The sequence below is a fragment of the Bactrocera dorsalis genome, chromosome 5 (genome assembly GCF_023373825.1).
Source record: "Bactrocera dorsalis isolate Fly_Bdor chromosome 5, ASM2337382v1, whole genome shotgun sequence".
NCBI lineage: Eukaryota > Metazoa > Arthropoda > Insecta > Diptera > Tephritidae > Bactrocera > Bactrocera dorsalis.
The window spans coordinates 19,449,109-19,474,891 of NC_064307.1; the positions used below are offsets into that span (position 1 = coordinate 19,449,109).

General features: G+C 39.0%; 4 protein-coding genes across 4 annotated transcripts; all 4 read right to left on the minus strand.

The window, feature by feature from the left end:
• Positions 1 to 5,643: 5,643 nt before the first annotated feature.
• Positions 5,644 to 21,538, minus strand: LOC105225174 (trypsin alpha-3-like). The gene is made up of 2 exons (XM_049457906.1): positions 20,011 to 21,538; positions 5,644 to 5,675 (listed from the first exon to the last, which is right to left on the minus strand). The coding sequence occupies exon 1, from the start codon at positions 20,929 to 20,931 to the stop codon at positions 20,170 to 20,172; it is 762 nt and encodes a 253-aa protein (XP_049313863.1). The 5' UTR covers positions 20,932 to 21,538; the 3' UTR covers positions 5,644 to 5,675; positions 20,011 to 20,169.
• Positions 5,763 to 6,610, minus strand: LOC125778746 (trypsin II-P29-like). The gene has a single exon (XM_049457908.1). The coding sequence runs from the start codon at positions 6,575 to 6,577 to the stop codon at positions 5,822 to 5,824; it is 756 nt and encodes a 251-aa protein (XP_049313865.1). The 5' UTR covers positions 6,578 to 6,610; the 3' UTR covers positions 5,763 to 5,821.
• LOC125778745 (trypsin II-P29-like) lies at positions 13,763 to 14,622 on the minus strand. The gene has a single exon (XM_049457907.1). The coding sequence runs from the start codon at positions 14,620 to 14,622 to the stop codon at positions 13,861 to 13,863; it is 762 nt and encodes a 253-aa protein (XP_049313864.1). The 3' UTR covers positions 13,763 to 13,860.
• A 3,104-nt stretch (positions 21,539 to 24,642) lies between the features above and the next one.
• Positions 24,643 to 25,581, minus strand: LOC105230157 (serine protease 1-like). The gene has a single exon (XM_011210805.3). It carries the CDS (start codon positions 25,426 to 25,428, stop codon positions 24,700 to 24,702), a length of 729 nt encoding a protein of 242 aa, XP_011209107.2. The 5' UTR covers positions 25,429 to 25,581; the 3' UTR covers positions 24,643 to 24,699.
• Positions 25,582 to 25,783: the final 202 nt, after the last annotated feature.

A 25,783-nucleotide genomic window follows, 5' to 3' on the forward strand; every position in this document is an offset into this window, starting at 1 on the left:
TAAGCAGAGACTGACCAAAAGGAAATATGAAAAAATCCGCTCGAGCTCGTTTGAGATCCAACCGATGAGTGGGGATCCGAAGGAAGTAAGTGGAGCTGTTACCTGATCCCATTCTGAAAATTGTGAGACAGTGACTTCCCTTTTCGCTTGGAAGACGATTTAATGAACAGAAGGTCTGAAGCTGAAGTTAATAGATAACTTCTGACCGTGTGCACCTCCATCAAGCCTCCGCGCAAGTTTGATTCATCCGTAAAAAGCTCCTTTTTCTACAGCACCTTCTTCCCTTTCATACTTTCCCCGAAAGTGTGTGAGCAGAGACTGATTGACTGACTGACTGAGAAGGAAATATGAAAAAATGCAAAATTAGTAATATGACTTGGTGGGTTCAATATTCTTCGGAGTTCTTTATAAAAAGTTGATCCAGAAACAGGAATCACCGTTATTCATTCTTTCAAGCCTAAAATGATTAATTCTGATATTACAGGAAATGATAAAATGTTCTTTCATTCAGTTTTGGGTCTTTTGGAAGCTCAACCAATGATTCCGTTGTTAAAATACAGCGGTTACCAGAGGTTTATGAAATCTGTAAGAAGTGTTAGTTCTTTTCTTACAATTTTAAAAGTGTTGCTTAATGTTATCTGAATAACACCAGCAGACAATTCTTATGGAATCGAATTGAAAACTATTGCTTAAGGTTATCTGGACCACACCAAGGAGCAACTGACCGTTCTTCTAGGACGTCACATGAGAAATTACCGTTGTTCCCATTAAAAATTCCGTTAACTAACAGTTTATTCAGTTCTAATTTTCGTCCTTAGGTGGAATTCCGAAGTATGTCGGCATCTTCAAGAGTTCGAGAAATTGTGCAACAGCTGAGTTGTCATAATTAAATTATTTTGGGATAATGTCTAAGTCCGGGTAATTTTAATTATCTTCATCAATCGAATACTGAAATATTTTCCTTAGCTTTCATCTTGAGTTGGTATTTCTGGAAGGTTTTGATATTTATCTAAGACTTTCGATGGGTTTCATAGAAGTCCTTGACTTGAAATCTGGATAATTTTTCCATATTCAACTATTAATTATTGTAAAGGTCCTTTATGATATCTTAATATATATTAACGATCTTTAAGATTGGCCTTAATATTTATCTCATCTTGTGTTATGTAGTTTTGAGTTGTGGAGAGTTGAGTTATGGTAGCTTGACAGAAAATGCAGAGTCGATATTAATATCTGAGCCACACGCAAAAAATCATTCTAATTGAGATGGTATTCCTTGATAGTTTTGGAAAATATATAGGATTATAAGAACGAATCCCAGAAATAACCTTAAATGTTCCAGATTCTCATTGAACATCCGTTTCACTGGAAGAAAAACAGTGGTGGCAGTCTTTAAGTCTTTCCATTTCTTATAAGGTTACTTTTGGGTTCTAGTAGTGAGGTTGTCTACTTTTTTGCGAGGTTAGTTTCTGTAAGAGTATTTGAAGGACCAATATGATCTTAGCAAAGCAACCTTGTACCTAAGACCTATCGCTTTCATTGTCTGGTGACGGACCTAAGGTTTAAGGAAAGAGCATTTCCGAAGGCCTATTGCCTTTTGTCTATTTATGGACCTGTTCCCTAAGGAAAGATGCGTTAAATTGCAATTGTTAGGATATTTCTGCCAGAATGACTTGTTCAGTTGGACTATTCATTCCGACGGTACTCTTTGAGAAGTTGCTTCATAGATTTCTTCAAAACGATTCTATCACATAATTTCTTGCAGTGCATGTCTTTAAAAACCAATACAAGACTATAAATAAATATAAACAAGCGCACAAGTCACGGCTTGTCAAGGAACAGAAAAGAATCTGTGAAAATAAATTTCATCGCAAACAAGACTAAAATTATAAAAATTGCCCTATGCAACAAACTCAAAAAACTGACGTGCCCAGTCAAGTCAGCAACCCGAGCATAGTCAAATCGCGCCAACGAGCGTTGATCTGAGCCGTGGAGTGGGCGTGGGGTGGCCATGGCGTTGGCGGGTTGGCAGGACATGCTGTTTGCTGGCTGGTCGCGGCAAAAGACGGACAAAGCGCTGGCATTGCGGCCATGGTGCGGTCGGTCGGCTGCATTAATAGCGACTTCACTGGCCTCACGTACACACACACACATCAACAGCGACGTATTCCGAAACGGGACAGCAGCAGCGGCAGCGTAGAATGGCGTAGAGGTGACCTAGGCGGCATCAGCAGCCCGAGCGTTGGCAACACAAACACAAGGGTGCGTTTTCAAATCACAACGGGACTTTTACATTATATGCTGAGCTCGGCATTGTGCACAATATTTACATATTTATGTGCATACATACATATATACGTACACTTAACGGCAGTGCATAAGTGCTATGCGGCAGCCAGCAACGCAGGCGGATGAGTCGCTCAGTATTGGTGCTAATATGGTGGCTGTAGCGAGTCAGTGCGCCCAGCGGCGTCAATGGACCAAAATAATGCGCAACACGACGACGGTGGGCGGGGTGATGTGACGTGACGTGGTGCGGTGTGGTGTGGCATGGCGTTAGTGAAAGCGGTGGCGCGTGTTCGGTGCGCTTGTTTTGTGGGTTGCCGTTTCAAATGCGAATAAGTTTTTAAGTGGTCGCTCGTGCAGTAGCGTCACTGCGTGGAGCGGTGAGGAAGCCGCCGCTGTTGCTGCTGAGGTGTGACTGAGGCGGCGGTGGCTGCTGCCGAGCCGGCTGCTCGTACTATGCATTCCTGCCTGGGACGGTTGATCGGTCTCAAACTGCAGCTCTTTGGTTCATTCGTCAGCCCCGGCTGGCGGCACGACGCGCGTGGTGGTGTGCCGTTTACTGGGCGTTGGGTAGGTAGTTGTGAGTGCGCGTGGTGGCGTCGTGTCGTGGGGTGGGTGTGCTCGCGCGCTTTGCTTGCTGCGATGCGGATTTTTGTGCTGTATTTCAAACTCTTGTTACTAGCTGCCATTATGATTTTTAAAAGCCATTTCAGCGCGCATTTTTTGCTTGCCTCTTGTTTTTATTTTCCCGTTTTTGTCGTTGTTGTTTTTTTTGTCGTTCGCTTTTTATTTGCATCTCATTGAAAACTGTGAATTTTTATAATAAGCACTTTTTGTGTACTGCTGCCGCTGCCACTGCCGCTGCTGCTGCAGATTATTGTCGATGATTGTGATTGCGTTTTATGTACTTTTCCTAGTTGATTTTTACCCACTGCCGCTCCCTCGCGCCGTTCTGCTCTTTTGCCATTTTGAATTGCTTTGTTATAATGGCTGAATTCTGGCCGGCAAATGAATGTAGGCGGAATTTGTTGCTGTAACGAGAAAACCATATTAAAATTAAATGCAAAAAATGTCAATCCAAAATCGCTTTAAGCGCTCAATAGTCTTTTGATTTGTAATTAACCATATAATGTGATATTTTTCATGCTGCAGCTGCTCGTTATTTCAATATTAATAAGAAGTAGTAATAATAAATAATATGAAAGTCAAAATACAATTAAATTAAAACAATTTTGTGAGATATGCATAATGGATAAATAAATGATGCTGATATTTTCACCTTGAACACGAAATTTGTAACATTCAGAAGAAAACTTCGGAAATCTCTCTTCTGCCTTTTTGTCTTTTGAATTTCGCGGCTATGTATGTATAAAGCGCTACAGAGCTCGTATCTGGCAATACTATATATCTTTGAAAGGTCTTGACAGAACTTACAAAACGACGCTATAAATGATTAGTTTGGATATTGCGTTCTACAGTTATAGACGTGTAAACATGGAGTTCACTAACGCCGAATTCGCGCTATTTTAAAGTTTTCCTCCGTTAAATCCAAATGCGCTAGAGAAACGTTCCGTGAGATAAATGGTGTTTTGGGGGATGGTACTCTATCACTTCGAACTGCGGAGGAATGTTTTCGACGATTCAGAGTCGGTGAAAACGACACCATGAATAAACCACCTGGCGGAAGACATGTGACGACGAATACCGATGTAAAAATCGAGTTAGACCGGCATGTGGCCTCTCATGACCAGAAGAAGGGAGTTAGTCACCAAACCATTTTAAACCATCTGCAGCAGGCTGGATACACAAAAAAGCTTGATGCTTGGGTGCTGCATGATTTGATGCAAAAAAACCTTCTGGACCGAATCAACGCCTGCGATATGCTGCTGAAACGGAACGTACTCGACAAATTTTTGAAAAGGATGGTGACTGCCCGGCGATTGGAATTTAAGTGTGCTATGCCCAATCCATAAAAAGGGACACCCCACAATCTGTGCCAACTACCGTTGGATAAGCCTCCTCAATATCGCGTATAAGGTTCTATCGAGCGTATTGTGTGAAAGATTAAAGCGAACCGCTAACAAACTGATTGGACCTTATCAGTGTGGCTTCAGACCTGGTAAATCAACAACCGACCAGATATTCACCATGCGCCAAATCTTGGAAAAGACCCGTGAAAGGAGAATCGACACACATCACCTCTTCGTCGATTTTAAAGCTGCTTTCGACAGTACGAAAAGGAGCTGCCTTTATGCCGCAATGTCTGAATTTGGTATCCCCGTAAAACTAATACGGCTTTGAAAACTGACATTGAACAACACCAAAAGCTCCGACAGGATCGCGAAGGATCTCTCCGAACCGTTTGATAGCAAACAAGATTTCAGACAAGGCGAATCCCTATCGTCCGAAGTTTCCTTAAATTACGTTAAGTGCGGAAGTGATCACCTACTGGATCAAATAATCTCTACTAAAACTAATATTAAATTAGGTAAATTAGCAGAGAGAATGTTTTAAGCTAAAAACCAAAACAAATCTTTGTTTTTTCTGGTTAAAATTGTACTTCTTGAATCTCTTCAGGTTTCTCTTCGTACCAAATGCGGCAATTATGCTTGTTAACATACCCAAAGAGCCAGAAATGGGCCTCATCGCTGAGAAATTTGGCTCGAAAACGTCGGATCATCTTGGAACTTTTCAAGAGCACATACAGTGAAGCGGTTCCACTAAGGAAGGTCTTTCTTCTTGGAAAAGCTGTAGTTTGTACGCTTTCAACGACTTTCACGACGTAACATGCGACAAGTCGTTCCATACGTCAGTCCGAATAGTTGCGAACGACGCTGAATCGATCCTAAATGGTCTTCGTGTACACTCTCAGCTACGACTGCTGTATTTACACCATTGCGTGCTGGATGTGGTCTATTCGGTCGAATATTATCCATAAGTTGAGCGAAGCGCGAGAAACACATTCTTTACAGAACATGAATTTTCGTAATAAAGTTGTCGATTTGTAAACGTTGTTCATGGATAAGTCTTCCCATGATGAAATGTCAAACAATACTCAAGAAATATAACATGACAACTTGGCACTACTCACGCGTAATCTGTCAAAAAAAGGCTATTGAAAAAAGGGTATCTACTTGGATCAGCCGTTATAACATACTCGTATACCAGACATACAAAGTACTAGTATTATACTCAATAAATAATGATCATATATTGACTAATATATCGACTAAAGTCAACCCAATAAATTGATATCCTTATAATCAGTTTCTTTTTGCCAAAATGTAAATTGACAATGGCCCCAAAAAGCCGACACTTCCGAAAATCCCATTTCCTTTGTTAGAAGTCAAGGGTTAACTGATAAGTGCTTTATTTCCGGTATGCTAAGCCTTGCTAATATATTTTTAATAATTACTATATATTTTTAATAATTACTACATTTAAATAATTACAATATCTTTAATCGAAATAGCATTAGTCAAGCAAAGATAACAGTACTTATTCCAAAAACATATAATTCTGCTCCACTTCCTGCTTACGCATACTTTTTAAGCAAATATTCAATGAAACCATACACCTGGCTTATGTCTGTGTAAACGCCCGGATATTGGACACGCCCACAACCCAAGCCCCACGAAACAATGCCAGCCTGTTTACCGTTGCATACCATCGGACCGCCAGAATCACCTTTACACGAATCCTTTTTGCCCAATCTCCAAGCGCACATCATATATTGTGTAACAACGTAGTTACCGAGATATTTGTGCTGACAAACTTCCCGACTCATGATAGGTACGTAGATCTCTTGCAATTGTCTCGAGAGGACGCCGTTTTCTTTGGTTCTGCCATGACCAATAACCAGGCAACTCGTACCGGCAGGGACCGCGTCCTTATTCAATGGTATCACTGGTGCACTCGGTATGGCAGAGGAGAGTATCAACACCGCTACATCATAATTTAGTGTATACGCATCGTATTTTTTTGGAACCAGCATGTACTTGATTGTTCTCACTACTCCAGTGTCGCCCAAATTAATGGTGTCCGCGTGTACGCTCAGCTCCTCCACATTTCTGCCACTGACACAGTGTGCAGCCGTGAGTACAGCATTATTCCGCACCAACGAACCGCCGCAACTGAACAGTCCTCGATAGTGCAGACGCACATAATAAGGATATATCTTTTGTGTCACCGCACTGCCGCCAACAATACGCTCGGACACTTGCCCATAAATATGGTCAAATGCCAAACATAGTATTAATCGCAAAACTAATTGTCGACTGAATTTACACATGGTAAGTAAGTCACTGGCACAACTGAATGCGTTCCCGTGGGCGCGTAGTGCTTTTATAGATACAAACCTTATACATCCGTGGAGTTTATCGAAATCGGCGTTTCGCATTTGTGAGTGTATCGCTTAGATTTCCGGTTGCTGACTCTATATTTCGTGCGAAATTTGCAAAGACTTACATATATGGACTAATTTCTTGAGATTTCTAGTAGTGCTAAGCGATATTTTAATATATTATATAATATTATTTATCCATATGTATGGAAAGATTGTTTATACTCATTTTAATTGGAAATATAATTTATAGTCACTTGTTTTTATTAGAAGTAAGATTGCTAAATAAAGAAAGAGGAATTTTAGCTAAACAGATGAATTTCAGCGAATTGCTCTTAGTTGCTTATTATCAGCGACAGCACCCCATAAATAATGTCAACAATGAGATTAAAAAGTAACTAAAACAAGCAAGGAAGGGCTAAGTTCGGGTGCAACTGAACATATTATACACTTACAACTTACAAGAATCAAAGTTAGGGACACACGTCAACCTGGGGATCGAAAGTATTAATTCGAAAGTATTATTCTCGAGAAGTATTAATGATAGCTATTTTGACCTCGAACCTTTTTTATAGCAATTAAAATTTCCTACAAATTCGTCATGAACACTTTTTCTTTAGCTCTTGTCATTTACGAGATATATACAAAAAAATGCGAAATTCTTGGAAAAATCGGGCTTATAGCCCCTTACTACATCGCCGGTGTGAGTTACGACTTTGTTGCACTTGGCTCTTTTGTAGAAAGAACAATTCTGAGAAATATGCGTTTAAAGTCAAAGCGATGCCATAAAATACCTCTGATCTGTAGGAATTTAAAGAGAAAAACTCACGATTGGAGTGTATTTTCTATGGAAACTTTTTACAGGCCTTGGTCCAGTTCTTAATATTACGTATAATATTAAGAGCTAAAAATTTCAGGGAATTTTTTTTAGGGTATTTCCAAGGAAATTTCGTGTCGGGAATTAAAAAAAAATTAATTGTTTAAAAAAAAACACTCTAATATACATATATAATATATGTATATTACTGCCGAGATATGTAATTTTACCAAAAAGTCGGCGGAGCCATGCAGATCGTCCAATTTTCACACTGGCTCCTATAAAACCTCTTCTTGGACTATCTTGGAGATAAATTTTAACATCCATGGCGTATTTATTGATTTATCCCGCTTTTAGTAGTTTTTAACCGCACCGTTATATTGGCAGTGAGCGGGGTTATCTTCCGATTTCATCCATTTTCACATTGTCAGTAGGAGTTCTTATAATATATGTGCTCAGATAATTTTGTTGTTGTAGCTTTAGAAGATTATGCCAAATTACGTTGTTATATTTTAATTAAGTCTTTAGTTATGACACTTTATTATACTTATTCCTGACTACTGCGTCTGCGTCTTCAACACCGACATTTGAGAAGAAACTGCGCGTAGAAGATATTAGGTTTAAGGAAATAAATATAGACAATGTATGGAGGAGAGCTGAAGACAATAGAAAGCGCGTGCATGAGCTCAAAATGGAAATCGCTACCAAAGAGATGGTCATAAATGCTAGAAGAAATAGCCCAACTGATAAAATGATAGACCTCATAGAGTAGGCAATTGAAAAAAGATCGGAAAGAATTCGATCTACAATTGTAGAGGCAAAAATAAATATAAATACTAGAGACGAAACTGAAATCGAATTTTACGAAGACCATCTCAAGAATTGATGTAGCAACATGGAAAGAAATATCCACGAATTGATGCTCTATTACAAAAATTCATATTTTAATGTTGAGATAGAAGATCTATCTTTATATTAAAGAAACAAAAAAAGCAATTTAAAAAATAGAAAAGATGAGCTGCGGGTAGAAGATATACGCTTCGAGAAGTGTTGCGTTGATGACATATCGAAAGAAGGTAAGCTACGCGTAGAAGAAATTACTTTTGAGGAGCAATGCACATTTAATGATGTGAAGAATAAAATATCTCCTTTGGAAATTGAGGAGAATTCAAAAGATGAGATAAAAGATGTTGCAGAAAGAGATGTTGAAGTTGATGACACAAGGGAAGAGCACGACTTAATGTTAGCTGACAACAAGTCGATAACTAAATGCGATCAAAAAACATGCATTCTGGCAGAAACCAAGAAAATAGAAGAACAAATGGAATATTGGAGAGCTAAAATTTTGGATAATGACTTTAAACAAGTGATTATAACAACCACGGGAAAAGAAGACTTTAAGAGGCATTTTAATCCCCGGGAGAGTTATCACTTCGGCGGAAGCAACAATGGATCTTGACCTGCCTGCTATGAAGAGCCAAATGAAGACATGACAATTAAAGTCGCTGACGATGGAGGTATGACAGCGGAAGATGCGGTACTGAATCCAAAAGCCAAGAAGAAGAAACGGATGGGATGTCTACCAACCAATCACATCCAACAATTACCGAAAGACGAAAGCAGTGAAGAGGAGAAGACTAAAGTGCAAAAAAAGAAGCGTCAAATCAAAGGTACAACGTCGTCCGATGTGAAAGAAGAAAAGTCGGCAGGATACCTTTATAGCGAATTTGAAGAAATAGTTATGAGCAAGCTATCATTAATTCAACATAGAAAAGCGCATAGTCATCGTGAACGTCACTTAGTTGACGAACATGACACGATCACAAACTGTAGTTACTTTTGTCGCCTGGGAGAATGCTCAAAATTGAACATGTTCGTTGCTACGACAACAACAACATTATAATTAAACCTTTTGTATATTTCACAAATGTTAAATAAGATAAGAAAAATCTTACTATGTAGTAATAATAATAATACAATCCACATATGTATGTATATTAGATAAGGCAGAGGCAGTACAAATCACATTAATATACATATATGCATTTATTGTTGCATACATGCATGTACATACATACATATATGAGGGACGTATGCATTTATATGAAATACGCCTGCACTCAAGAACTATAATATAAACATATTTACTTATGGAAGGCATACACGCAACAATTATTGTACCAATTTCATCGTATTGTACAACTGATTGTTACGTACATATATGGGGCAGTTGTATGAGTTGTACCAACTGATTGGATGAAAATCAAAATTTTTTGATATTTTGTGATGTTAGTTGAATCGGGTTTGGGTTGGTCGTGCGATTTCAAACGATTTCGCCATTTTATTTCGGCTGTCAAAGAGAGCGCGTCATTTATAATAAGTAAAGCAACAACTTCCGAACTCATGTTTAAGCAACGAAGTGAATATTCAAAATTAAGTTGGCCTCAAAATTGTGTAAAAAGTTGTGTCGTATGTTGCGACAAGGGCAATATCTAGCCCAACTCAATCAACCAACTAATTTTTGCATGTATGCCTTCCATTAGGTTTGAGCAATTGATTACAAATGCACATGTGCACTTGAAAACCCAAACCATGCAACATCTATTATATGATAACACACACACACACATGTATTGCATTGTATAGACCAAAACAACCCAGTGTGGTGTGCAGTCCACACACAAATATTTAAGTAGATAACTAAGAACCCAAAAATAGTAAATAAGGTTTACAAATTTAAAAATAAAATTAGAATGAAATATTCCTCAGCTTGAATAAGGTGTTTATTTTCCTCCCACCAGTCAATAAAATAAAGGAATTGGAGTTTGAGAACCGACAATTTAAAGTTAGAGATCTTACCGGCATCATGATGAGTGATGATAAGAAAAGTAGAAGCATGATTGGTTCCAAAATCACTAAGTTTTTTTTCGAAAAACCGCATCGCGTTAACGTCTGTGAAACAATGATTTCTGATTACTGGATGTCAGGAAACTTCATTGCTGGTCGTGAGTTTCGGATCTGCTTACGGCCCAGAAATAGATGATCAGTCGACCAAATATGTATCGTGGCAAAAGTGACCAGAAACCTTAAAACCACGTCAAAGCAGTGCAAAAGTCATGGTTATGTGTCCAGTTTTCTTGTATTGTCGAGTTGTGGTGCACTCCGAATTCCTTCCGACCGGCCAAACTGTAAACAAGGACTACTACTTGAGTCATTTGCGTGAAGCTATTCGTAAAAATGGTCCGGAATTATGGGTAGACAACTCTCGGTTTTTCTTCTATCTTCTTCTTCTTTATTGGCGTTGACACCGCTTACGCGATTATAGCCGAGTTAACAACAGCGCGCCAGTCGTTCCTTCTTTTCGCTACGTGGCGCCAATTGGATTTTCCAAGCGAAGCCAGGTCCTTCTCCACTTGGTCTTTCCAACAAAGTGGAGGTCTTCCTCTGTTTTCCCCGGCAGATACTGCGTCGAATATTCTCAGAGCTGAAGTCTTTTCATCCATTGGGACGACATGACCTAGTCAGCGCAGCCGCTGTCTTTTAATTCGCTGAACTATGTCAATGTCGTCATATATCTCATACAGCTCATCGTTCCATCGAATGCGATATTCGCTGTGACCAACGCGCAAAGGACCATAAATCTTTCGCAGAACTTTTCTCTGGAAAACTAGCAGCGTCCACTCATCAGTTGTTGTCACCGTCCAAGCCTCTGCACCATATAGCAGGACGGGAACTATGATGATGAGAGAGGACTTTACTTCTCAATTGCCTATTTAGTCCGAAGTAGCACCTGTTGGCAAGAGTTGTCCTGCGATGGATTTCCAGGCTAACATTGTTGGTCGTGTTTACACTGGTTCCAAGATAGACGAAATTATTTACGACTTCAAAGTTATGACTGTCAACAGTGACGTGAGTGCCAAGTCGCGAGTGCGACGACTGTTTGTTTGATAACAGGAGATATTTCATCTTGCCCTCGTTCACCACTAGACCCATTTGCTTTGCTTTCTTGTCCAGTCTGGAGAAAGCAGAACTAAAGCAGAACGGAGCTTTTGGTGTTGCTCAACGTCAGTTTACACAGCCGAGTTAGTTTTGCGGGGATACCAAATTCAGTCATCGCGGCATAAAGGCAGCTCCTTTTCGTGCTGTCGAAAGCAGCATTGAAATCGACGAAGAGGTGGTGGTACAAAGCGCTTGTTTGCAGTTCACGCATTGACTCATTTGATACTTGCTGATCTGATCTCGTTCAGGGCCAATAACCGCCATGTTGCTTTCTTTGTTGACGTATTTGCAAACGTATTTGATCGATTTCACCATGATTCGATTTCATTGATATGAGTTTTGAATGTGAATTAGACAATAATGGTGAATATACTCGTAGTACGATCCATGCGTTGTTAACTTCGATATTCACACTTCTAAATTGAATGCTGAATGTTCTGCCATTGTCGTCTGGTAAGCGACGCCGATAGAGTGGATATTCATCATTTCTAGTTTTTGTTTCCAAAAGAAAAGCACGTGGATACTCCTTTGTGCATTTATTGTCAGACATACAATCCGAAAAGGGATTGTAGTGTCCGCAAGGTACATGATCTTTCTCTGCATCAGGTATTTCCGCAGAAATGATTTCATCAATTTTATCTGGTGCAACCACCATCTACCATCCAAAGAAGAATGTGTACGTCGGGCAAACCTCTATTTTGCAGCTCAACAGAGTACATCCAGCATCTAACTGCACCATATATGTATACATACGTTGCTTCAAGATAAAGTCCATCAAACATCGTAATCGCTGTTTGAAAAGTAGTGCTGTGACATCGTGACGATCGCTTGCTATTTCACCGCGATCCATAATTCCACACGTATGTCATCGCATCCTGGGAGTACTCGTTCATATGCCTTGGAATGTCATAGGCAAAAAGAACGCCGACCGATATTAGCGCGACCTCTCGTGGCTTCGTAAAAAATTTCAATCTGTAATTGATCACTTCGTCTTAAACACACATAAAGTTTTCACTGAATGATTTTCAATAATTTTTGTTTTGAATAGCCGGAATAAAAAAGCAAGCGACCGAAATTAAACGATTCAAATAATTTACAAATGAAAATATTGAAAAACAAAAGAAAAAAATTGTATGGAAAAAAGTAACTTTTTGGAAATTTCCAATTTTTCGACTTTTACTTATAAAAAGTATGTATAAGAGGGCCTATTCTGTAACTCGATTCGAAAAAAAATTTACTCGAATTCGGTTTTTTATATTCTGTAACTCGATTTTCGGATTTTCAAGCCAATTTTCGAATAAAATATTCGTTAGCTTTTGAGTAGTAGAAAGCAAAAACGAAAATTGTACGTATTTATTCTGGCACAAGGTGGTACAACTTTCGCATAATTATAAAGTAAATCCGAATTTCGAATAGAATACATTTACGAATCGAGATACAGAATAGGGCCCAAGGTTTTTTATTTCTAAACCTTTCCAAAACCACAGCGAACAGCTTCTGAAAATTTCCTGAAGATTGGTTCAGCGGGTCTCGAGCATTAGCGATACTAACAAACAAAAATTATTTTTCATGGTATGAAAAAAAAATTATAAAGGCGATATCGTATACTTTTTAACAGTTCCGTTTTTACGGTTGCACACTACTGAGAATTTGACCGCAGCTGTATACATACATACATATATAACACACATAACACGTACGTTTATTCAGTTTTTACACTCTCAAATTGTGATCTCAGTCTCAACTGCCGTTAGTGCAAAATTATAGAATATTTTTTTACAGAATGAACTTCTAGGCAATTAACTTCCTGCGCTCCCGAGAAGAAACCATTTCATACAACACTTTTAGTCATAATCGTACCTCGCAAACAAAATGAGCACCCTGTCTTCGCTATTGGAGCCCTTGATACCCTGTTCAGATGTGAACCGAATTGAGGCAAAATTTCCCAGTTGTTGTTTTCCGAATAGTTTCCATTTACATGTCGCCAGGGATATTCTGCTAGCCTTCATGAAACAGTCCTGCGACTGTGATATCGTAATTTTAAACTCACTGGACCAAAACCTGATTATGCTCAATAAATATTGACTAAGATATTGGCTAAAGTCATCCCTATAAATTGATATCTTCGTAATCAGTTTCTTGTAGGCCAAAATGTAAATTAACAATGGCTCCAAAAAGCCGACAATTTCGAAAATCCCATTTCCTTTGTTAGAAGTCAAGGCTTACCTGATTTCGTTTCCGGCATACTAAACCATTTATAATACATATACATATATGTATAATATATAGATTATTGTATAGTATTAATAATTGGCACATTTAAATAATTGCAATATCTTTAATCTTTAATAGCATTAAGTCAAGCAAAGATAACAGTACTTATTGCAAAAATATACAATTCTGCTTCACTTTATGCTTACGCATACATTCTAAGCGTATTTTCAATGAAACGATACACCTTGCTTATATCTGTGTAAACGGTCGGATATTTGACACGCGCACAACCCACGCTCCACGAAACAATGCCAGCCTGTTTACCATTGCATATCAACGGACCGCCAGAATCACCTTTACAGGGTGCGTGTTTGTTACCCCGTTCCGCAGCGCACATCATCGACTGTGTAATAACGAATTTACTGAGATATTTGCGCTGACAAACTTTCCGACTAAGGACAGGTACATGGATCTCTTGCAATTGTCGTGAGAAGACGCCGTTTTCTTTGGTTCTGCCATGACCAATAACCAGGCAACTCGTACCGGCAGGGATCGCGTCCTTATGCAATGGTATCACTGTTGCACTCGGTATGGCAGAGGAGAGTATCAACACCGCTACATCATAATTTGCTGTCTCCGCATCGTATTTTTTTGGAACCAGCATGTACTTGATTGTTCTAACCACTCCAATGTCGCTCAAATTAATGGTGTTCGCGTGTACGCGCAGCTTCTTCACACTGTGGTCCTTGACACAGTGTGCTGCCGTGAGTACAGCATTATTCCGCACCAACGAACCGCCGCAACTGAACAGTCCTCGATAGTGCAGACGCACATAATAAGGATATCTCTGTTGCGTCCCCGGACTACCGGCGACAATACGCTCGAACATTTGTTGCCCATAAATATGGCCAAATGCCAAACCTAATATTAATTGCAAAACTAATTGTCGACTAAATTGACACATAGTAAGTAAGTCACTGGCACAACTGAATGTGTTCCCGTGCTTTTATAGGTATACCCATCTATATACACCTGTGGAGTTTATCGAAATCGGCGTTTCGTATTTGTGAGTGTATCGCTTAGATTTCCGGTTGCTGACTCTATATTTCGTGCGAAATTTACAAAGAAAATTAGTCTATAGACTAATTTCTCGATATTCATATAAAATTCTTAGAAGTGCTAAGCAATATTTTAATATATTATTTATCCATATGCACGGAAAGATAGTTTATTAGTCACTTGTTTTTATTAGAAGTAAGATTGCTAAGCAAAGAAAGGGGTATTTGACTAAACAGATGAAATGCTCTTATTTGCTTATTATCAATGACAGCACCCCATTTCTTCTTAATTGTTAGCATATAAATATTGTCAACAACGAGATTAAAAAGTAACTAAAACAAGTAAGGAAGGGCTAAGTTCGGGTGCAACCGAAGATATTATACTCTAGCAAGTTACAAGAATAAAAATCAGGGACACACTTTATGGTGGAAAACATCAACCTGGGGATCGAAATCCAAGCAATTTTATATATGTACATATATACTCGTAATATATATGACTGTCGAAATACCATATGTAATTTCACCAAAAAGTCGGCGGAGCCATGCAGATCGTCCAATTTTCACACTGGCTCCCATAAAACCTTCTTAGACTATTTTGGAGGTAACTTTTAACATCTCTGGCATATTTATTGATTTATCCCGCTTTTAGTAGTTTTTAACCGCACCGTTATATTGGGAGTGAGCGGGTCATCTTCCGATTTCATCCATTTTCACATTGTCGGTAGGAGTTCTTATATCAGATAATTTTGTTGTTGTAGCTTTAGTAGTTTAGAAGATTATGCCAAATTTCGTTTTTATATCTTAATTTAGTCTTTATTTATGACACTTTATTATACTTATTCCTGACTACTGCGTCTGCGTCTTCAAGGCCGAGGTTGCCGGCATTAAGGTAACAGTAGATTTACTGTTCCGGAGTGCAGCCGCCTTCAGAGAAGTGACCTTTCACTCAGATAGCAGAACGGCGATGCTTGGCTTGAAATCATTAACAGTTCGTTCAGAGCTGGTCAAAGAGTGCCTAACCTCGCTAACAATCGCATCGAGTGTCTTTGTGATACGACTGGTATGGGTGCCAAGCCACAGCGGAATTGCAGTAAACTGTACAGCTGATGAGCGGATCGGTGGTCCCGTATCCTCTTGTGTTCTACTACTAGACAGCTGGGCTTCGCGGAAGCTTGGCCAGCGCTGGCCACCATAGGTACATACGATGTCGTAAAAGTCATTTGGCCGAAGATCGTTCGCAAGTGTTCTAATGACCATAATGGCCATCGCCCTATTGGCGTCCATGCAGTAAGGCTGAGAATCCTACCAAACGCAATCTGCAGAAGCTGTATGGAAGGAGATGAGGTGGAAACAACTCAAGACTTCCTTCGTGACTGTGCCGTGTTTGGAAAGTCAAAACTTAAACACTTGGGAGCGCTACCTTCAGACATCTCATCGAACTGGCGGGAGAATAGGCGCTTAATATGCCTATGCAAATTTGTATTGGTCACTAAGCGTTTTGCTAATTTATAAGTTCGAGCACACGAGTTCTCTTTTCTATGGCCTCACAAAGTACTACATATAGTAGTCCACGTGCGATCTTTGATCAGCCATATAACCTATCCTATGGCATTTTATAAGTTTTCGGTTAAAGGTAATTTGAGGGCGTGGCAGTGGTCCGATTACGCTCATCTACGACCTCGCAATTTTTTTGTACTAAGAAACCTGCATACCAAGTCTCATCGAGATATCTCAATTTTTACTCAAGTTACAGTCTCAACGGACGGACTGATGGACGGACCCGGTTTTAGGTGCATTCACGATTTTTACGTTGAGAGAAATTATCCAAAAAAGAAGTTTCACTAAATTGTGTGTGTGGAATCAAGTATCTGGTGCTGAAACATCCAAAATATTAGAAAACTGATAATTGCTTGTCTCGAGCAGGTTTTTTGATTGCAGCAAATTATTCAAAGAGGTCGGCCATCAACACCAACTGAAGATCAATACGTCAATAAAATAAAGAAATTGTAGTTTCAGAATTGACAATTTAAAGTCAGAGATCTTACTGGAATCGTTGGAATGATGAACGATGATAAGAAAATTAAAAGCATGATTGGTTCCAAAATCACTAAGGTTTTTTCGAAAAACCGCATCGCGTTAACGTCTGTGAAACAATACTTTCCGACTACCAGAATATCAGGAAACTTCATTGCTGGCGATAGAAACAGATAATCAGTCATCCCAATATGTGTCGTGGCAAAAGTGACCCGAAACCTAAAAACCACGTCAATGTTGACTGTTTTCTTATATTGTCGAGTTGTGGTGCACTTCGAACTCCTTCCGACCGGCCAAACTGTCAACAACGACTACTATTTGAGTGTTATGAGTCATTTGTGTAAAGATATTCGTAAAAATGGTCCGGAATTATGGGCAGACAACTCTCGGTTTTTGCACCACCATAATGCACGTTCGCAAACTGCATTGATTCTTCGTAAGTTTTTCGACAAATTCTGAACCAATATCGAATATTGAGTTAATTGAAGACATTCAACGTGAATCACTACGCGCATTCAAGGCTATTACGGAAATTGACTTTAACAACTGTTTCGAGGATTGGAAAAAACGTTGATACAGAGATTTTGGAGATGAAATTATTATTTTTCGCTCATAGTAACATACATATTTGTTGACATCAGCATCGACATAAAACACTCGTTTACTCTAATGAACCAGTAACTTTACGAGTTCAGTGAGCTCCTCTAACTATTTTATTTAAAATCAAAAATCATATATCTTCTCACATAATAGTTTTACGAGCACCGCTGATCCCTTTACGCGCGCCTTCGCGCTACATGAATAACCTGTTACTTAAGCCCAGTCATGCAGCCATTCACTGGCTTTCTCTCAGCTGCGCGCCATCTTCGCCTTCGTTCGCGCCATTCTTTCATGCCTTCATAGTTAACATTTAACTTGTGGCCTGCTGGCCATTTTCATATCGGGAATGTTTTCTTATAATAAATGAAGGAAAAATAATTTCTCTTGTTATCCTGCCGCTGGCACAAATTGAGCAGAAAATGCCTAATAAAGCCTGACGGCCTGAAGCATACAGACTTCGTCTTACCAAATGGGTACTGAGCGCGCTGGCACGGTCCGAGCTGTTGGCGGTCGGTGGGGGTGTTACGCTGACACTAAATGTCGCGACTGTGGCGAATTCGCATCAGAATAGGTAATTTTCGTTTCAATTTAACATTTTTTGCTCATTTACGTTTTTAATTTGAAAATTGAACTTTTTCTATGTTTTTTTTGTTTTTGATCAACTTTTCATACTCATTTCCCATTTGCCGTTTGCTATTTCACACGAAATGCTCGTAGTAGATATTTTAGCTTCTCGGCACCGGCGAGCTCCTCGCCGTCGCCATCGGCGACGCTTTCCTGACATCTGGTCGTGCCAGTGGCATTAAACTTTCGCTATTGTTGGCATTTCTAATGGTTCGTTTCGTTGTTAGTTCGATTCGGTTGGCTGATCAGGCGTCCGAACCGCCAATATCGGATTCCTATACAGGTCTTTCCAAAGTAAATAGGATTTTTGAATCTAGCGCCCCTAGTGGAGCCATCTATGTGTCGACTACTGCGTTAGAATCAGCCCTCTGTTCTTGAGACATGACATTTCATCGATTGGAGGTGAAGTTATTGCGTTTTAAGTGTCAGTATGTTTATGTTTTTGGTGCCATAATGAGCTTCGAACAAAGAGCCAACATTAGATTTTGTTTTAAAATTGTTAACACTTTTACCGAAATGTTCCAATTGATGAAACAAGTTTATGATGATTAGTGCCTATCCCGCAGTCCCGTAGGAGAGTGCACGAGTGGTTTCGACGTTTTCAAAGTGGTCGTGAGGACATACGATCAACATGTGGGCCAATTAAAATCCGTGATCACCGGAAACTCCATCGAAACTGTGCGTGAATTCATCAAAAATCAGCCGAAATCTTCATTGAAATTCAAGGAAATGGAATTGAATATCTCCAAAACATCGATTTATCGCATTTTGGCCGAACATTTGGGCTTACGAAAGGTGTGCGCACGGTTTATTCCGCACAAATTGACTGACGACCAAAAATTGCTCAGAATCCAACATTCGAAGGACATCATTGTGACCGATTATTTGACCAAAACTCACATTTTAACCATTAACCACTCCCCGTATTCACCTGATATGGCACCGTGCGAATTCTTCCTTTTCGAAAAAATGCATTTGCCCATGAAAGGAAAGCGTTATGCAGACGTAGAGGCCATTCAAAAGGCTTGCACCGGCATACTGGCGGCCATACCGGCCAACAAGCTAAAACACTCGTTCGACATGCTTTTGGACCGTGCAAAAAGCTGTATTGAAGCAGAAGGAGACTATTTTGAATAAAATAAATTGATTTTGCCGAAAAACCATTTGTTCTGTTTTTTTTAGTCCTGTTTACTTTGGAAAGCACCTTGTAGATATGTATATTTCGTAGATATTTTTAGGGCAATAGCTTCAAAATTTGTTGCAGAAACGTTTTTTAAATTTTTTATCGTGGAATAAGTTTTACATTATTTTCTAATTTGTCTAAATACCTTTATAAATATTGTACAGATTTACTACTGTGGGCAAAAAATAGCAAGACTTTTTAATTTAAATTTCGCGTGAAAACCCATTCCTCAAAATATTTTTTTCTAGGTTGGTATGACTGTCAGTAACATCTTTGCCTAATGCCACATCAAGATTATCACTAGTGTTCAGTTTTACGCTTGCTTTTCTGAAGCATTATTATTCAATTACCCGTCTTAAGAACAACAAAAGCGGCGGGGGCCGAGCTATTCAACCACGACGAAGAAATGATAAGAAGCATGCATCAGCTTCTTTGAAGAATATGGCCGGACGAAGGCATGCCCGACGATGTCAAAGACCGGAAGTCGTGAGCTGCTTGAGTCATATGTAAAAGAATCGTTTCTGGCCACTCCCAAGTGAATGGCGATCAGAGAACTTTCCTCACTTGCGTGAACTTCTACACATGATTCCATCCTCCGACACTCTCAGCTCCAGCTGCTATATTTACATCACTGCGTGCTGGACGTAGTCTATATGGTCGAATGTTATCCCATGGTCAATAAATAATGGCTAAAGTCAACCCAATAAATTGATATTCTCATAATCAGTTTATTTTTTTCCAAAATGTAAATTAACAATAGCTCCAAAAAGCCGACAGTTTCGAAAATCTCATTTCCTTTGCTAGAAGTCAAGGCTTATCTAATTTGTGCTTTATTTCCGGTATGCTAAACCATTTATAATACATACATATGTATAATATATAGATTATTGTATATTTTTAATAATTACTATATTTAAATAATTACAAAATCTTTAATCGTAATAGCATTAAGTCAAGCAAAGATAACAGTACTTATTGCAAAAACATACAATTCTGCTTCACTTCCTGCTTACGCATACTTCTTAAGCACATATTTAATGAAACCATTAACCTGGCTTATATCTGTGTAAACGTCCGGATATTTGAGACGCCCACAACTCTTACCCCACGAAACGATGCCAGCCTGTTTACCGTTGCATATCATCGGACCGCCAGAATCACCTTTACAGGGTGCGTGTTTGTTACCCCGTTCCGCAGCGCACATCATCGACTGTGTAATAACGAATTTACCGAGATATTTGTGCTGACAAACTTTCCGACTCATGACAGGCACTCGGATCTCTTGCAATTGTTTTGAAACGACGCCGTTTTCTTTGGTTCTGCCATGACCAATAACCAGGCAACTCGTACCGACAGCCACCGCGCTCTTATGCAATGGTATCACCGGTGCACTCCATATGGCAGAGGAGAGTATCAACACCGCTACATCATTATTTAGTGTGTGCTTATTGTATTCTTTTGGAACCCACTTGGACTTGATCGTTCTCACCACTCCAGTGTCGCCCAAATTAATGGTGTTCGCGTGGACGCGCAGCGCCTTCACATTGTGGTCCTTGACACAGTGTGCTGCCGTGAGTACAGCATTGTTCCGCACCAACGAACCGCCGCAAATGAAATCTCGTCGATAGTGCAGACGCACAAAATAAGGATATATCTTTTGTGTCACCGCACGGCCGTCGACAATACGCTCGAACATTTGTTGCCCATAAGCATGGCCAAATGCCAAAGATAATATTAATTGCAAAACTAATTGTCGACTAAATTGACACATAGTAAGTAAGTCACTGGCACAACTGAATGTGTTCCCGTGGGCGCGTAGTGCTTTTATAGATACAAACCTTATACATCCGTGGAGTTTATCGAAATCAGCGTTTCGCACTTGTGAGTTTATCGCTGTGTTCTAGTTCAGGTTTTCAGTTCATGACTCTTTATTTCGTGCGAAATTTACAAAGACTTATATGGAATAATTGCGGTACCCATAAGTATATTAGTCATCAGAATTGCATATAAAGTTTCGGTAAAATTCTTAGTTGTGCTAGACATTCTTTTAATATATGTGATCATACTTTTTTATGTCACGATTCCGATTACTTTGGCGGTCGGGGACTGAATTCATTCAGTTCATTTCATTTGAAAATTGTCAAGAGTTACTTAAAAAATATTTTATTTTCTTTTGGCACGTTTTTTTTTCAGAACTTTCTTGGATTAAATTTTCAATGTCTTCAAAAGGCTCTAAGGGATCTATATTGTTATGCAAAAAATAGACATGTAGCGAGTCTAAACTTTGCAAGATCTCTTTCGTTGAGCGGTGTTTAATGCAAGTATCAGATTTCGCGAACGTTTCCTTATCTTCAATTGAATTTTAATTGGCTGCCAATACGTCCCCAACAATATCAGCCCCGGACATGGTTCCAAAGCAGACAAGTTCATTATCGTTATTATGGAATGTATTCGTTATCAAGTGTGCGCCATTCATAGTGTTCGCTTTCAGTGGCTGCAATCTCATCTGTAACTTAAATGTTGTCAATGCCTGCCTGAAATGAACAATTTTACTTTTAACCTGTACGATCTTGAAAGTGAAATTTACCTTTTAGAGACAATTACTAATTGTTTGCTGCTTAACAAAGTTCCAAGTACGATTTGCATTATTGATACCCTCCAAAATAGTGAGTGATTCCAGGAATTCAATTATATCGTAGATAGGCCCTTCTCCAACGCACAAATTTGTTTTTTTTTAATAAAGATTTGGCGATATTGCATTTTTAAATAAGATACTTTGATGAAGCGGCTGTATAAGGGCAGTTGTATTTGGTGACAAAAAAATCCAATAATATTGTTCGATATGTACATTTGTATCTGACGGTTGCATTGCATAGAAACAGAAATGTGAGACGATGCTTTTGAGTTATGAATCCCTATGGATTCCCATACTTGCCTTTGCAGCTTCCATTTTCATCGGCATTAAATATGCAATCGGGAGAAAATTTGTCCAGAATATGAGGCAAACGGTTAGAGACGAAGGCTTCTGGACTTGTTGCATTATTTTCGCCAGCTGCTTCAGCATTTCGCCTTGGCACCAACTCTGCGACCAACTACGGTCTGGCACATAATCTTCATTTAATTTAAAAGCAAATTCATGTGCTTTAGGAAGCAATACAGGTCCGCTAACAATTCCATTTTGAGAACGAATTTGGGTAAGCCAGCACAACAGCGTTCCTGTTTCGTATTGCTATTTGTTATTGCGCGGATCTTGCTCTCATTGATTTTAATATGCGATATAGTGCTAATACTTACTTTTACATAGCCGCAATGATTTTTTGATCTTTGGTAGTTTAGTTAATTTAAAACTGCAATTTTGTATTTGGCTGTTGTGGCACGAAACGACATTGTAGCAGGTGTATTACAAAATCATATGTTTGACAGTCGATAAATCAATAGAATTAATTCAGTGTTTCAGTGTTGGGAAATTTGCTCAAAACAGTTTAAAATTTGTGGTAACGATTTAATTTTGCTGAAATTTTTTTTGCATAAACGCGATATTTGCCTATAAACGATTTGTATTCAAACAACCAATATCATATAATAAAACCGTGTATATGGCGTTGAAATATGAAAATTTTGTATATAACCAAAAGTAGAATAAAAGCGTTTCGTCATATAACCGATATCTACTGTATGCGGAAAACGAGCGTTGCCACATCTTAAATACCAAATGAAAAGGCCAGAGACATTAAATTTTACCACCAAGATGGTATGAGCGAGCTTTATGGGAGCTGGAGCGAAAATTGGATGATGGGTGTGGCACCGCTCCCTTTATAGTGAAATCCCATATCGCTGGACCCGATCAACGGATTTTGACTAAATTTAGAAATTTATAAAATCGGACAACAACCATGCCTACTTCCCATATATGTAGCTAAATTTTAAATTCCACTTGATTCGTTCAGTTTCCAGTAGACAAATCAAGAAGCAATCAATATAACGAGATAAAATTTTGCACGAATAATGTCTTTAGTGTGTGACACCTTATAACCCAAAATTAAATCGAATCCAATTGAACTGTTTTCAATCCCCTAGGTACTGAATATTTAGACTCCGGTAGCAATAGTTCACTTTTGATTGAAAATGTCGGTATGGTGGAAAGGAATCGCGTCAATATGCAAGACGTCCACCCAATAACGTATAGCAGCCCAAGTTTAGTATACAACAAAATCGGTAAAACATGGAAATGCGAGTATCATGGTTTAGGCATGCCTTTCTTGGCAAGGTATAGGACCGATTCATTGAATTAAGGAAAACATGACTGTTGATTCGTATGTCGAAATACTCCTGAAAACCATGTGTCATATGCAAGTGAAGAAATGCCGCTTGTTTGGATGTTCCAGCACAGCAACGATCCCAAGCACACAAATCAAGTTACTAAAAGGTGGTTTGAGGAATGAAATTTAAAGGTCACAACCGCGTTGAATGGCCGCTTAAGGCCCCAAATATCAATACTGTCAAAAATTTGTGGACTGATGTCAAGGCGGCAACAGCCATATGTAAGCCGATATCAACCACCCAGCTGTGGGAGGCTATAATAATTCATTGAAATTATTTTTTTTTTTTTGTAATTGTTTTACTTACTGTTCGGGCTTTTATGGTATGAAATATATATTTTTTTATAATGGCGATATCGCATACTTTTTAGCAGTTCCGTTTTTACGGTTGCACTCTACGGAGATTTTGATCGCAACTGTACACATATATAACACACATGACACATCCATTTATTTAGTTTTTACACTCTCAAATGCGATCTCAGTATCAACTGCCGTTAGAACAAAATTATAGAATATTTTTTTACAAAATGAACTTCTAGGCAATTAACTTCCTGCGCTCCCGAGAAGAAACCATTTCATACAATACTTTTAGTCATAATCGTACCTCGCAAAGAAAATGAGCACTTTGTCTTCGCTATTGGAGCCCTTGATACCCTGTTCGGATGTGAACCGTCCAAAGAGGCCGTACCACACAAATAGTCAGAAGGGGCAACGTTTGGGCTATAGGACGATTGAGGCAAAATTTCCCAGCTGTTGTTTTCCAAATAGTTTCCATTTACTTAGCCTTAATGAAACAGTCCTGCGACTGTGATATCGTAATTTTAAACTCACTGGACAAGAACCTCATTATGCTCAATAAATAATAATATTGACAATATTCATATATATTGACTAAGGTATTGGCTAAAGTAATCCCAATAAATTGATATCTTTCTAATCAGTTTCTTGTAGGCCAAAATGTAAATTAACAATAGCTCCAAAAAGCCGACAGTTTTGAAAATCCCATTTCCTTTGTTAGAAGTCAAGGCTTACCTGTGCTTTATTTCCGGCATACTAAACCATTTATAATACATATATATGTACATATAGTATATTGATGATTGTATAGTATTAATAATTACTATATTTAAATAATTGCAATATTTTTAATCGTAATAGCATTAATAGCAGATAACAGTACTTATTGCAAAAATATACAATTCTGCTTCGCTTCCTGCTTACGCATTCAAATTAAGTGCCCTTTCAATGAAAGGATACACCTTGCTTATATCTGTGTAAACGTCCGGAAACCCACAACCCTTACCCCACGAAACAATGCCCGCCTGTATACCGTTGCATATCATCGGACCGCCAGAATCACCATTACAGAGTGCGTTTTTCGCAGCGCACATCATAAATTGTGTAATAACGTAGTTACCATATATGCGCTGACAAACTTTCCGACTCATGACAGGTACATGGATCTCTTGCAATTGTTTTGAGAAGGCGCCGTTTTCTTTGGTTCTGCCATGACCCATAACCAGGCAACTCGTACCGACAGGCACGGCGCTCCTTGCCAATCGTATCACGGATGCACGCGGTATGGCAGAGGAGAGTATCAACACCGCTACATCATAATTTAGTGTCCCCGCATTGTATTCGTTTGGAACCAGCGTGGTCCTGATCGTTCTCACCACTCCAGGGTCGCCCAAATTAATAGTGTCCGTGTGTACGCTCAGCTTCTCCACATTTTTGCCCTTGACACAGTGGGCAGCCGTGAGTACAGCATTATTCCGCACCAACGAACCGCCGCAATCGAACTTTTCATAATAGTGCAGACGCACATAATATGGATATTTTTTTTGTGTCACCGGACACCCGCCAAAAATTTGCGGGGACCCATAAATATGGCCAATTGCAAAATATAATATTAATTGCAAAACTAAAAGTCGACTGAATTGACACATAGTAAGTCACTGGTACAACTGAATGCCTTCCCATGTGCGTTATTGTTTTTATAGGTATACCCATCTATATACACCTGTGAGGTTAATCGAAATCGGCGTTTCTAGGCGTTGTGTTCTAGCTCAGATTTTCAGTTGACTCGATATTTCGTGCGAAATTTACAAAGAAAATTAGTCTATAGACCAATTTCTCGATACTCATATAAAATTCTTAGCAGTGCTAAGCAACATTTTAATATATTATTTATCCATATGCATGGAAAGATAGTTCATTAGTCACTTGTTTTTATTAGAATTTTAGCGAAACAGATGAAATGCTCTTATTTGCTTATTATCAATGACAGCACCCCATTTCTTC